The sequence below is a fragment of the Melampsora larici-populina genome (genome assembly GCF_000204055.1).
Source record: "Melampsora larici-populina 98AG31 unplaced genomic scaffold MELLAscaffold_5, whole genome shotgun sequence".
Classification (NCBI taxonomy): domain Eukaryota; kingdom Fungi; phylum Basidiomycota; class Pucciniomycetes; order Pucciniales; family Melampsoraceae; genus Melampsora; species Melampsora laricis-populina.
This window is the reverse complement of record NW_006768769.1, coordinates 2,231,763-2,244,477: the sequence shown is the minus strand read 5'-3', so window position 1 is coordinate 2,244,477 and position 12,715 is coordinate 2,231,763. Positions and strand designations below refer to the sequence as shown.

The 12,715-nt window shown below is 41.8% G+C and overlaps 2 protein-coding genes across 2 annotated transcripts; one reads left to right on the top strand and one right to left on the bottom strand.

Moving 5' to 3' along the window:
• Positions 1-4,265: 4,265 nt before the first annotated feature.
• MELLADRAFT_33794 (uncharacterized protein) lies at positions 4,266-5,236 on the bottom strand (the record flags this gene model as incomplete). The annotated part of the gene is made up of 2 exons (XM_007406005.1): positions 4,266-4,481; positions 5,210-5,236. 2 exons carry the CDS (start codon positions 5,234-5,236, stop codon positions 4,266-4,268), a joined length of 243 nt encoding a protein of 80 aa, XP_007406067.1.
• A 993-nt stretch (positions 5,237-6,229) lies between these two features.
• On the top strand, positions 6,230-6,910 carry MELLADRAFT_60377 (uncharacterized protein; the record flags this gene model as incomplete). Its single annotated transcript, XM_007406076.1, has 1 exon — positions 6,230-6,910. The coding sequence occupies one exon, from the start codon at positions 6,230-6,232 to the stop codon at positions 6,908-6,910; it is 681 nt and encodes a 226-aa protein (XP_007406138.1).
• Positions 6,911-12,715: the final 5,805 nt, after the last annotated feature.

Genomic DNA, 12,715 nt, shown 5'->3' with positions numbered 1-12,715 from the left:
TCCTGGTCAATTTTCATGATGCGTTGATAAAAAGATTTTCAAACAAGAGTAAACTACTACTCCTCATCCTCCTTTGTGCTTTGCTCCGCGAAACGATTTCCATAGCCCACTTCCTCAGAAAATAAAGTCACACAGAACCTACTTCACAAGTGAACGCGGTAACCAGAAATACCAGGCTTAAGGTGCTATGGCCCTTCCTTTAAAACTCGCTTTACTTCTTAGCACCTCCACTCGATACTAACCTCCCATATGCGCATGCCACTATGCCATCATTTTGATTTTGTACACCATCAGTACACCAAGCCATCAGTAAGCTTGATCTTTGAGCTTCGAATAAGAACACAAATAAAAGAATCTTGTAATATAGCCGGCTTGGTATGAGAAGACATCAGTTCAAACAAAATCAATTGATCACTTGTGCAATTTGTGGCAAACAAGTCAAGTGTTTTTCAAATATGTTCTGTTTATTTATTTCGAAAAAAGAAGTTTCAAGTGAGTATTGATCAATGATTCTTACTTTTGAATACACTAGAAAATATGCGGGCTTGCCCGCAACAGGGAAACTCCTATATCACATATCCAATGGTTCCAAAATAACACACTGTAACTTACCACTACTGTAAACATTGAATACTCTGTATCAACCATAAGGAATGGTACATTCCACCACATCATTTATTTTCTGAACCTGTCCTCCCAAGGCATTCACCTGGCCATAGTAATGCAGACTGTGCCAAAATGCAAAATTACATGTGCCACTATTATTTACACTTAATGAAAGTGTAACTCAAAGTTAAATGTGACAGAAAGTTCCTAACACACTACAATGACCATGAATGATTATACAATCCTATTGCAACTTCTCTCACAATATATTGTTTAATGAATGATATCCCGTGACCAATTGGACAAGGACAGGGAAATATTTGTATCCCGCTTCACAATCTGTAAAGAAAGATAACACTTGAACAGATTGATATTCATCAACCTCTTTCCAGTATAATGAATAAGCTGCATAAGCCTCATGCAGAGCAAATCCACAAGGCAAACATAGTTTTCTAAACTGGTTACTGATAGTCTAAACAAACAATACATGTTCAGCTTTGTTTTGTCACCATGATAGTATAAAGCAATTGGAACTTGTGTTCCAGAAATCATATTTCTGACGTCAAATCTGTGGTTGAATTCATTTTTTTAATGGTGTAAATAATTTTGATCAGAATTTTCACCATGGAACAGATTTAAAAGTGAAGGAAAAATAGAATGAGTAGATAAATTATTTAACAAGTATTCATCTTGATTGATTATAGATGAATGAAATGTAATTTCAGAGTAGAATTGGATATTGGGAAATCACTGTAATTTCAGTGCAAGTTATACAGATTTTGATTAGGAAATTCAAGCAAATTATTGCTAAAAGAATTGATAGGTTTTTATTCAGTTGGAGTAAAGACATCTAGTTGATCTGACAATTGAAGATTACCAGAAGAAGCCTTTGTTTGATTATGTTGATAAAATTCAGCAACTTAATGATATGTGATGGATTCTGATAATTTTTCAGTCTCAAAATTCTTCTGATCAGGTATGTAAATCGAATTCTGAGGTGGACCTCTTGTTGTTATCTCTGTGGAAGAATTTGGTGATTGATTAGAACAGACTTTTTGATCTAAACTTGCTGAGCCAGGTCCAAGAAATTGATATCAGGAAAAGGGTTTCATACAAAGAAATTGATTTTGTAATAAAGGACTCAGGTTGTTTCATATGATTCTTCTGGAGGTAGTTCTTTACTTAAAAACAATTCAAGTGGCTGAAGATCTGAACTTGAGTCAATTTCTTGAGACCAACTGGTGGATGAAGCCAAATCTAAATTGTCATTCTTTATGGTCTCTCAAATTTTCTTTTATCTGGGAAGTACCAATGGAAAAAATCAATAAAAGTTAATTTCACCGCTGTCTTTGTGATGAATAGATGGATCTCTTGACAAGGTATGCATGATTGTATGTGTGTGGTTCTTTTTGGATATCATAATGAGGTCACAAAACATTTTGAATCAATTCTTCTTTACTTATTATGAGGAGACATGTGTTTTTTTCTCTGAGAGATTGAAAATTATTGACTTTGTTTGATGGATTGGATCAGGTTGATCATCCTACTTTATGGTGAAGAGAAGTTTCAAAACAAGGCTTTTCTTCTTGTTGATGTCCTTGCACTGTGTCCCATCTATAACTGCTTTGTCTTTCTTTATCAGTGGGTTTGGTCTTACAGTCAAGAAGTCAAAAATTTGATATCCATCCCTCTCTTTGAACCTCTCTATCCCTCTCTTTCTCTCCTGGTGAAAATTGACAGCGGTCAACCAAGATTGTACAACATCATAAGAAGAAAGAAAAAATAAGTGAATTGGAAGTGGAAAGAATCAAAAATTTGGGACATAAGGTATCACAGCCTTATTTTTGGTTAATGAAAACAAAGTCAAAACACAGTGTCATTTTACTAGTCACTGGCAGGGCAGTGAGTTCCATTCACCTCAATCCAATCTCAATTCAATGTCAGTCCAATATCAGTTTGACCTCCAATTATGTTTGAGTGGGGGCTATGCATGGGCTGCATAATCTCTCAAACCTTCCAGATATTCTGACACCTTCATGTGTGGACATGCAACCAAACTTTATTCCAGTTCTTTCTGGAAGGTTGTTTGTCTGCTACTCTAGGCCAAACATTGAGATTGGATTGATATTGAACTGACATGGATTTGAGATTGGATTGAGATTGGATTGAGGTGGACGTACTGGCCTGCCAGTGAGTAGTAAAATGACACTGTGAAAGTATAAGACTACATATCTGCTGCATTTGAGAGGTAAAAGTTGTGATTAGTAAGTAACACTTTTTCAAAATTCATTATTGACTTGTTCAAGCTCTACAACCGCAGCAATTACTGATCAAAGGTGCACAATTTGTGATTTGGGGATTCAGGTCATAAAACAGATGAAAATTGAAATTATTTGAGGTTGTTCAATCTTTTATCTGAACCTACGCAGTTGATTATGGGCAGGCAGAACCAAGGATTTGTGCAAACTAACAAAAGAGGTAATGAAAGTTTGAGACTAGCTACAATGTGGGATAGGTAAATATTGAGCACAGGATTGTTGATTGAGTACGGAAAATCAGGGAATGCAATGGTGACTGAAGATGGGCCTTTTTATAGCCTGGATTGGTACCCATAGGCAGTGCAAAAGCGAGGTGGCAGTGATAGGAAATGCCCTGATTTTCAAAGGAAAGAAACATAAAAATTCATCAAAAGGAATTTGAATGGCAAAGAGAACATTGGACAAGGTGTAAAAGAACCGTGTTCTCTTGAAGATAGAAAACAAAAAGCACCAAAACATCAATAGTAAGATCAATGAACAGGGACAAGGTTGTTATTCCAAAATGGAATTAAAGCGGAAACTTAGTGGTGTTAAATATGAAGGACATAATTGGTGGAAACAAAAAAAGTGTTGCTTTGCAAACCTGGCCTCTTTATCAAAGAAGTTTGATATTGAACTAGAGCAGTGTTGCACAAACAGAAACCAGAGTCCAGATAACAAAAGTAGTAACCAACAAAAGCTAAAAAAGCCAATATGACTTGATATCCAAAGATGGACCCAATGGACGGAGAAGAGGAGGGACCGGAATATGCAAGTGGTGCATCTTTTTAGTATTTATATTTTTGTAGACAAAGCACATTCCATTTCTAAAAAAAGGTATCAAAGAATAAGATATTGAACAATGAGTTTTTTATGTCATCCAACGACCAAAATAAGCTTCAAAAACGCTCCTAAAATTAAAAAAAAAACAGGTTTTGATCTGGTTGAATTTTACTGAATTTCAAGATGTTTTATAAAAAGATTCTTACAAGATCGTCCATTTTTGATTTCCTGCTTCTTGGAAAACCAAAGATCTAGGTCCATAAAAGACCTAAATGATCAAATCTCAAAAACAGAGCCCATTCCTTCTCTCCAAGAAATTGAAGTAAAAAGTGAGATTGTAACTTACCTGATCATCAACTTCATCTTGATGTCTGGGTAAACAATGCATAAAAAATTTCCAATTGTTTTTAGCATTACCCATCTTACATATTTCCTCTGTGATTTAATATCCTTCAAGATTCTTTAATCTACATTTCATCTCATCTTCTTGTCCCATTGAGAACCCCGGAAAAATCATGTTTTATGGATCATTCCATCTTTTTGAGGAAAAAAAGAGTTTTTCAAGATGAAGACACACACTTACCATGTATCTGTAACAATCACATCAGCATCTTTTATAGCTTCAAGCAGATCATGGAAATGAAGCAATTTGCCCCCTCTATGAACCTCTGAGTCTTCAACCAAACCAAGCTTCATCCTTTCCAAAACCCTAGGCTCTAATTCATAACCCTTGGGAGTAGCAATATCCAAATTGATACCTAATACAGAATAACTAATAATCATATCATTCAAATCCTGAAAATGTATGAGTGAATCAGAATATGATCCTATAAGTATGACACCTGATGAAACGCTATGAGTAATAAGTAGGTGTACTATATCCTGCTCTTAGGAATAGTGACTAACCTGTTAAATGTTAGGTGATAATAAGATAAAGCACACATGAATAATGTGAGCTGTGATCTAAGTCAAAGATGAGAGTTCTCTTTTCCAAAGATGTTTTTAATTACCTGATGAAAGCACTATGAGTAATAAGTAGGTGTACTATATGCGGCTCTTAGGAATAGTGACTAACCTATAACAAGATAACACAATACAAAGAAAAAATCAATCACTAGTTCATAGAAATGAAATGATAATAGAGAAGAACTGTTAAAGCACCTGTTAAAGGTTAGGTGATAATAAGATAAAGCACATGTGGATAATGTGAGCTGTGATCTAAGTCAAAGATGAGACTAACAAACTCTTATCAGATAATGATTCAATTCAGAGGAAAACAAGTTTATGAAATATGTATGTTCTCTTTTCCAAAGATGGGAAAAGAGAACTAAAACAGAGAGCCCGAAGATTATAAGGAAAAGGGATTTGAGTAATTGGGGTTAAATGAAATGTATGACATCATTCTTGTCTATCCTTCATTTAAGTGATTCTTTCTTCTTTAACCCTCAAGGCTTGTTAAGTTTTACTTATGTTCTTTACTAAATTATCTCCTTACGTCAATTGACCATCAACAAATCCAATACATTATTTAAATCTCCTATCCATTTCATCGCATACAAAAATTTCTAAGAAGGGTTCTCTAGTTTATTAAATGTTGATTATCTTTTTGATATTCAAGATTTTTTGTTTCTCTTGCTTGCATTCTACTAAATGTTGTTTGTATTTTTGTCTCTGACAGTTCCTTGTTTATCTCATGTACATAATTAAGATTCTTTTTGTTCAGGCAATCACTGCTGAGCCAGCTCCCTTATTTTTAAGGTTCATGGCTTGGTTGAGGGGGGGCGGAGGCCATGGATTGCCTGTTGGAAAAGGTTTTCTACCACCTTCCTCTGGACCATATTGTCCTGAGCTTTTCAAAACCTTTCCACAACAAGTTTCCAGAGGCTTGCACATTTCTCACTTTCTTCTCTCTTTTTTTCTTTCCAATTGTCTTGTATTACCAAGATCCTTGTTACCCCCCTCTTCTTATATTTGTTTTTAATTCACTTTACATATGTGTCTATCTGTACAAGGATTCAAAGCCTGAGTAATCAGTCTGGTAGATTTATCATGCACTTCTCTTTTAAAGTTTGTAAACTGTATTTGTTATCAATATAAATCTCAGTCTAATTTGAAAAATCATCACCTATCATCACACTTTCAACTCAATTGACTCACCTGCATATCATTCACTCCCTTGTGCCTCCCTTTCGTATCAGTCTTCTTCTCAGTTCCCTTTTCATTTGTTTTTCTGCCTCTCTCCTTTGCATTCTTGGAACGAACCACCATAACACAGGTGGTTCGGATGTCCATGAGAACTTGGAGCGAATCCGCGTGTGACAGATGAGGCGCGTGAAATCTCAGTGAAATAAACTACAGTGTAGTTTGAAGGATTTCCACCATCTGAGATTTTTCACCCAGGCGAATCTCTCACAGCAAGATCTCGATCAAAGTTCTCACGATTCACATTGGTGAATACTTCGCGCGAAATATTGCAAGTTATCAAATTAACAGAAACCCCCGTCAAATAGACTTAAAGAGCGTAATCAACACAAGACAAGAAAATGCAAGCAGCCTTAGATCGAGCAGCTGAAGCGGCCGAAGCGCTGAGAGTCACGAGGTCTCATTCGGTGGCAACTGGGCAAGCTCCAGGCCCGCCATTGGCGACCCCAAGACGCAATTCGAACAAGCAACCAACCTTGCCACCACAACAACCACCACCACCTCCTCCACATCCTCAACCCCCGGCGATAGAAATTCCAGACGACGTCGATGACCTAGACGGCGACGAAATCACAGAGGGAGACGGAATAGGGGAGGTAGATGGCGATTTACACCGTCTGGACGACGGCCCCCTGCTAGAATCAGACGAGGAGGACGACTCCTACGCCCCCCCTAGAGATAAAGGGAAAGGTCGACGAGATGATACCTCGCCCACCCCTAGCAATTCAGGATCCGGATCAGCTTCCTCGCAACGCCTTCACTCGGGCGAAGGTAAATATATCTCACCTTCTTACTCCTTACCCTACCCTTTCACAACCGCGCTCCTTCCCTCTCTGTCTATCTTCCACCTCCATCTACCATCCTCACCAAACCGGCCAACCTCGCATTCGCACTGTGTCACCACCAAGACTCGACGGAAAGCGCAGGAAGCGGAGCACATATACTCCCATGTGGGCGGACTGCACCAGACGAGAAGCATGTCCATGATGCCCGTAGCGGTCGGGAGGCCAGGACACCCATGATACCCAAGGGGTTGGGGGGCGCCTAGCGAGAGCCATGAAGCCCAAATGTGGCGAGGGCTGTACAAGTGGTTTGAGACGTGGCCCAAGATCCCTGAAAGAGAGGGGGGCCGGAGACGAGTGGAACATAACCCACGAGCATTTCTAGAACGAGAACAAGACGCTGACAGTCAGTTTCACCATCTTCAGACAACAGAGTGCCGTCATCAGACCCAAACGTACGAATCACTCAACTGTACAACGAAGGCCGTTACGCAGAGGGCGCAGCCCTCTTAAACCACATAATGGCAAACCTCGAGCGGCAGGCGCCACGAGAACGCGAGAGCGGCCCGGTGGCGAGTGGCAGCGGTCTACCTCACAGCAGACCCTACTCGTTAATCCAAGACCGACTTTCCTCGCACTCGAGTGAGTGTGAACCTCTGGCGAAACGCCCTCGCCAAACACCCGCAGCGGCAAGAGGCACAAGCCTCCAGGAACGTCGTACATCATATCTGACGTCGGATCGAGGCGACACACCAGCACCCCCCCCCCCCGGCTCAAGCATCACATAACCCAGGACAGCATTCGACCCCTCGCGAGTCAGCAGAGATCCCAGCGCTTCCAAGCACGTACAACACGGAAGTCACGGCCGACACACACCCTTGACAGAGGAACAGCAAGTAAAGCTATTGATGGCCTCGAAGAAAGGTCGTTTGGTGTTAAGAAACGGTGACGTTGTTGAAAACGGACGCTATTTGGTCGCGGACCCCAAGGACGAAATGACGAAAAGCTTAACCCCCCTGTCACCAGTCTTAACGCAGTGGCTTCGCACCTTCAAGTCATACATCCCTCTGACGGTGTTCAACAAAATCTTCCTGATCGACGACCAGCAAGAATGGAGTAGGAGGAAGGCTCCCTCTGAATCCAAGATCAAAGACGGCAGCTCCTCCTTGAGAGTTTACAGTGGCGCCCCCCCTCCGGAGGAACTCACCATGCAATTTGAGCAGTGGATCGACGCAATGGCCTTGTTCATCAAGTACGTGGCCCAAGAAGGGTGGGTAACTCTAGCGGAGAGGTTCGAAGGCCATCGAAACGTCGTGATGGAGCTCCGAGACCAGTTCGGTTGGATGATCGCACTCAGATATTGTCAACGCCTCCGTCAAGGCGTGATGCGTGAAACTACGGACAATCACATCAAAAACTTCAGCACACTGCAGTCCGCAATCTTTGAGGAAGCCAGGGTGACGGCAGACGCCAACCACAAAAGGGCCTACCGCACCAACCCCTATGCGCAAGATGGCCCCCTCGCACACATCAACCCCTTGACAGGGCTACCCCGCACGACGACGACGAAACGGCCCGCGGTAGAGCTAGCGCCAACCACCTACCAGTTGACGAACGCAGCGACATCAGGTCGGAAACCCAAGGATGACTGGATCGCTTCTCACGTCTGGAAACGCATGACACCACAGGAGAAGAGCGAGGCGAAGAGGCAGAGCTCATACTCGGGTCACGCCAGCGGGAGCGGGACACACGGCCATACGTATGGGAGGTACAGAGATGGCAGGTACGACAACGGTTATAACCAGAGGGGTAGAAGCGACCGTGAAGAGCGATACAAACCTCGCAGGCGCAGCCCGTCGCGTAGTAGAAGCCCGAGGGGCGAGAGACGAAAGGGGAAAGGTGGCAGGAAACAGTAAGCCTTAAATCATGAAATTGAATAATTAAAGATCAAGCAGTGAAACACACGTCCCTGGCCTACCCTGAGTAGTTGAGAAGAGAAGTGAGAGACATGAGATTGACAAGAGAACTTCTGGTCACTTGCCTTTGCCTTTTTTTAGATCCCCGTCGCTGATGAAGTCTGAACCACTGAGTGAGAATCACGACCTATGGCCTAACCGCGCCTCTTGTGAGATGAACATCCCGGTATGGGAACGTGAGTTGAGGAGAGCGGGTCTCTTACCGAAGTTTCAAGACATCATCCACGGCTTGCGAAACAGGTTCCATCAAGGAATTTGGAATGCAGTCGTCCCGGGTGTCCCATTTTATTGTCCACCCAACCACACGTCAGCTCTGACGGCAAGACAGAAAATAGAGGAATCATTCGCGTTAGAGTTGAAAGAAGGGCGAATGTTTGGCCCTTTCACAAAAGAGGAAGTGAACTCACGAATCGGGTTTTTCCGTACCAGCCCGTTGGGAGCAGTTGTAAACTCCAACGGTTCCACGAGGCCGATAAACGATCTTTCCTTCCCTCGGAACAACCCATTAATCCAGTCCGTGAACGCGGAAGTGAACAAAGACGACTTCATAACAAGCTGGGATGACTTCAACATCGTAGTGAATTTCCTGTCAAAAATTGGAGTCCCAGTGTAGTTAGCGATAATAGACTGGGCGAAGGCATATAGGCAGATACCTACTGCGCCAGGCCAATGGAGGTACCTAATGCTACTCACCTTCCAAAACATGATCTTAGTAGATACGCGTATAACCTTCGGCGGAGTCGCTGGATGCGGCAGCTTCGGAAGGGTCGCCGACGCATGGAAGGCGGTCATGCTTCACAGGTTCCTGCTTCTCGCAGCCTTCCGCTGGGTAGACGACACAATGTTCGTCAGAGAAAAGGGCCGCCTTGACGTGAAACTAGACGACATTTCAAACCTTAGCCAAGAGATGGGAGTCGTGGAAAACAAGGAGAAACGCCACGACTTCGGAGTAGAGCAGAAGTACCTTGGTTTCGTTTGGAACGGAACACATAAATCAGTGCGCCTCCCAAAAGAAAAGATCGAGCAGAGGATGGCCGAGATCGCCAGATTCTTAGAAGGAAAGACACACACTCACAAAGAAACCGAAAAGCTCGCAGGTCGGTTAGTACACACGTCCATGATTATACCCCAGATGCGATGCCACACAGTGGACATCTATCACTGGCTAGCGGAATGGGTCCACAAGTCAGCGAAACGCGAGTTACCGGAAAGTGTGCGGACAGACTTACAACTTTGGTTAGAAACCTTGGGAAAAACAAACCCAGTTCGCCTACTGCCCAAACCAGAGGTGTTGAACGTGGGTTGGGTCGGCGACGCCTCCACGTCGTATGGCATCGGAATCATCATTGGGAAGCATTGGGCGAGGTTCGCATTAAAGCGGGGTTGGGATTCGAGGCGAGAAGATGGGGAAAGGAGGGGAATCGCTTGGGCCGAGACAGCCGCGGTGCGTTTAGGGTTCTTGATGTTGAAAACGATCTATAGAGTCGAGGGAAAGCGGTTCCTGTGTTTGACAGACAACACAGTGACAGAAGGGGCTATCAGGAATGGGAAATCACGCGATAGGATGGTAAACGAGGAGTGGGCACGGCTACAGGACTCACTAATTCAAAACCACTGCTGTGTGAAGATAAAACGCGTCACGACAGAGGACAATGCCGCTGACCTCCTGTCCAGGGGCATAGATTCCGCCAAACATGTGTCAAATGAGGTGACGATAAATCTGCCGAACGACTTACGACATCTCCTGCGGCAAGAATAACCCAACTAGCCTCATCCAACATCATACCTCCGGCGCGATGGATAACCTACCAAAGCACTTTCAAAACGCCAGCGAAAGGGCATCAAAAGCGGGTTGTCACGCTGCCTGAAGGAGTTGGGCCACGTCAACCCTAGCAGGCTACTCGTCCGGGATGACCAAGTATATCGAGTACAAGACAAAAACGGCGGGAAGATTTGACGAAGATGAGGAAGTCAGCGCGAAAGACATCTACGGTTTTATCGCATGGGCAGACGACGGAGAGGCAGAGGACGGCCCCGCACGAGCGATAAGTTCGGTAACCATTAAGAAGTATTTAGACGGTGTCAGGGCTTGGCACATCGTCAAACACCTGACAATTCCCAAATCCGACCCAGCTATCGTGGCGACTCTCCTGAGAGCATCAAAGAATGGCGAGGAAGCACAACAGTTAGTGACTGTAAAGAATCCAATTATGATTCGGCAGCTATTTGAACTCCTGCTCAAGACGTACGGGAAATCGGAGACGGAGGAGCTTATAGGAACCGTAGGATTGGTGGCCTTCTGGGGAGTAACACGACTAGGTGAATTGTTGCGAAAATCAGCGGCGGAAGGAGCCCTTCTTCGTCGGCACGTAGAGTTCGGATCTAGACGGGGAAAGAACTTCGTTAGGCTCCATCTCAGAAAGGCTAAAACGGCGAAACCGGTGTGGAAATCAGAATTGGGGTAACCCCATTATTTTATTAACTTTCATTTTAAAATACGAGAAACTACATTTTTTAGAACATTACATCAATAATGTGTTTTTAAATTAGTTCTTTATTTAGTTCATTTCTTTTTTTTCATTTTCTTTCTTTCTTTACTTAATTTCAATTTTCAATTTTTATTTTTTATTTTTTATCTTATTTAGTTTGATCATATATGTCAAGTTTTATTATGTGAAGTGTTATATTTTTATTTCTCTATTTTTCTTTTTATGGGTTATGTAGTTTGATGGATGAGGTGTAGTGTAAAATGAAGTCAAATTTCGAATTTATGGGTTTAGAGGTTATGTGTAGTTGAATGTTGTATGGGTTACATAGGGTGTACAGGCTTAAACTTGAAATTTCGAATTTTATGGGTTTAAAAAGTCATGGTTACAGATGTGTATGGTTTTAACAAGTTATGTGTAGAGGAATCATGGTTTTGAGGTATGGGTTTAAATAAGGCTGAATTTCGAAAATCCAGCAACTCAGACAGATGGTGGTAAACTGGGGTGGTGGTAAACTGGGGTGGTAAACTGAAAAAGCAAGTAGGGATCGGTGTGAAATTATAAATTCATCAGATTATCAAACACCAATATTGGCAAATACAAAATCACAAATGAAAAGGATGATTTTGAAACTCGAAAATGGCTTTCAAAATTCCATAAAAGGCTCCATTTTCAATCATGAGACTTTATTTCAAATGTACTACATCAGTTTTTCAGAGGGTAAATCATGTGGAAGGCATCATATGGGCGCATCTGAGCATGAAAAATCAATTATAAACCATATACAGCATCATCAGTGGTAATATCAGGTGGTAAACTGGGTAAATTCAATTTTGAGTATTTTCACATAAAATCGAATTTCATTTTAAGGGTACAACCAATAGAGTTAGAGTTTAGCTTGGCTGAGCAAAGTTGTAGAGCGGAAGCAGACCTTTTGTCCCTATTTCTTATCTTTTTTCAGGTTTTAAGGGTAAATTGGCGGATTTTTCAGTTTTTGTGGTAAACAGCTCAGTTTTGATGATAAATGTGTGCTTGAAAATTTGTGAATGATACATGCGGGTGAGTTGAAGATGTTTATCAATTTTAATTTGGGGGTTGTTCAATGAATTGTGTGTGAAAAAGTTGTTTGAAGGTGGATTTCGAGTTTGAGGGTTGTTTTTGTCTTACTTTCTTTTTTTGTGTGTGTTTCAATTTTGATATAGTCAAGGGTCTCTTTTCTTTCCCTTTGGGAGCCTTTTAGTTAGCAAAAATAATTACTAGATTTTTAGAATAAGCTTTTATCTTTTATTATTATCATTCAGGTAAACAACTAATGAGAGTTGGAATTTTATAATAATAAGACCCTTATTCATCTTTTAATTAATTTCTTGTTGAGTTGTAAGCTCATTTGCTCATTTGGAAGGTGCCTGAGTGCGCCTAGATTGTGCTATTTTTGAAGTTATTGTCCTATTTCAGCCTGGTTCTTATTAATCCAAAGACTTGAAGGTCTTAAATTTAATTCATTGATAATCAAAGTCCCTGTTTAAGAAGGGCATTTCTTTCTTTGATTGAAGTCTTTCAATTCACCATCTCAAGACTTATTT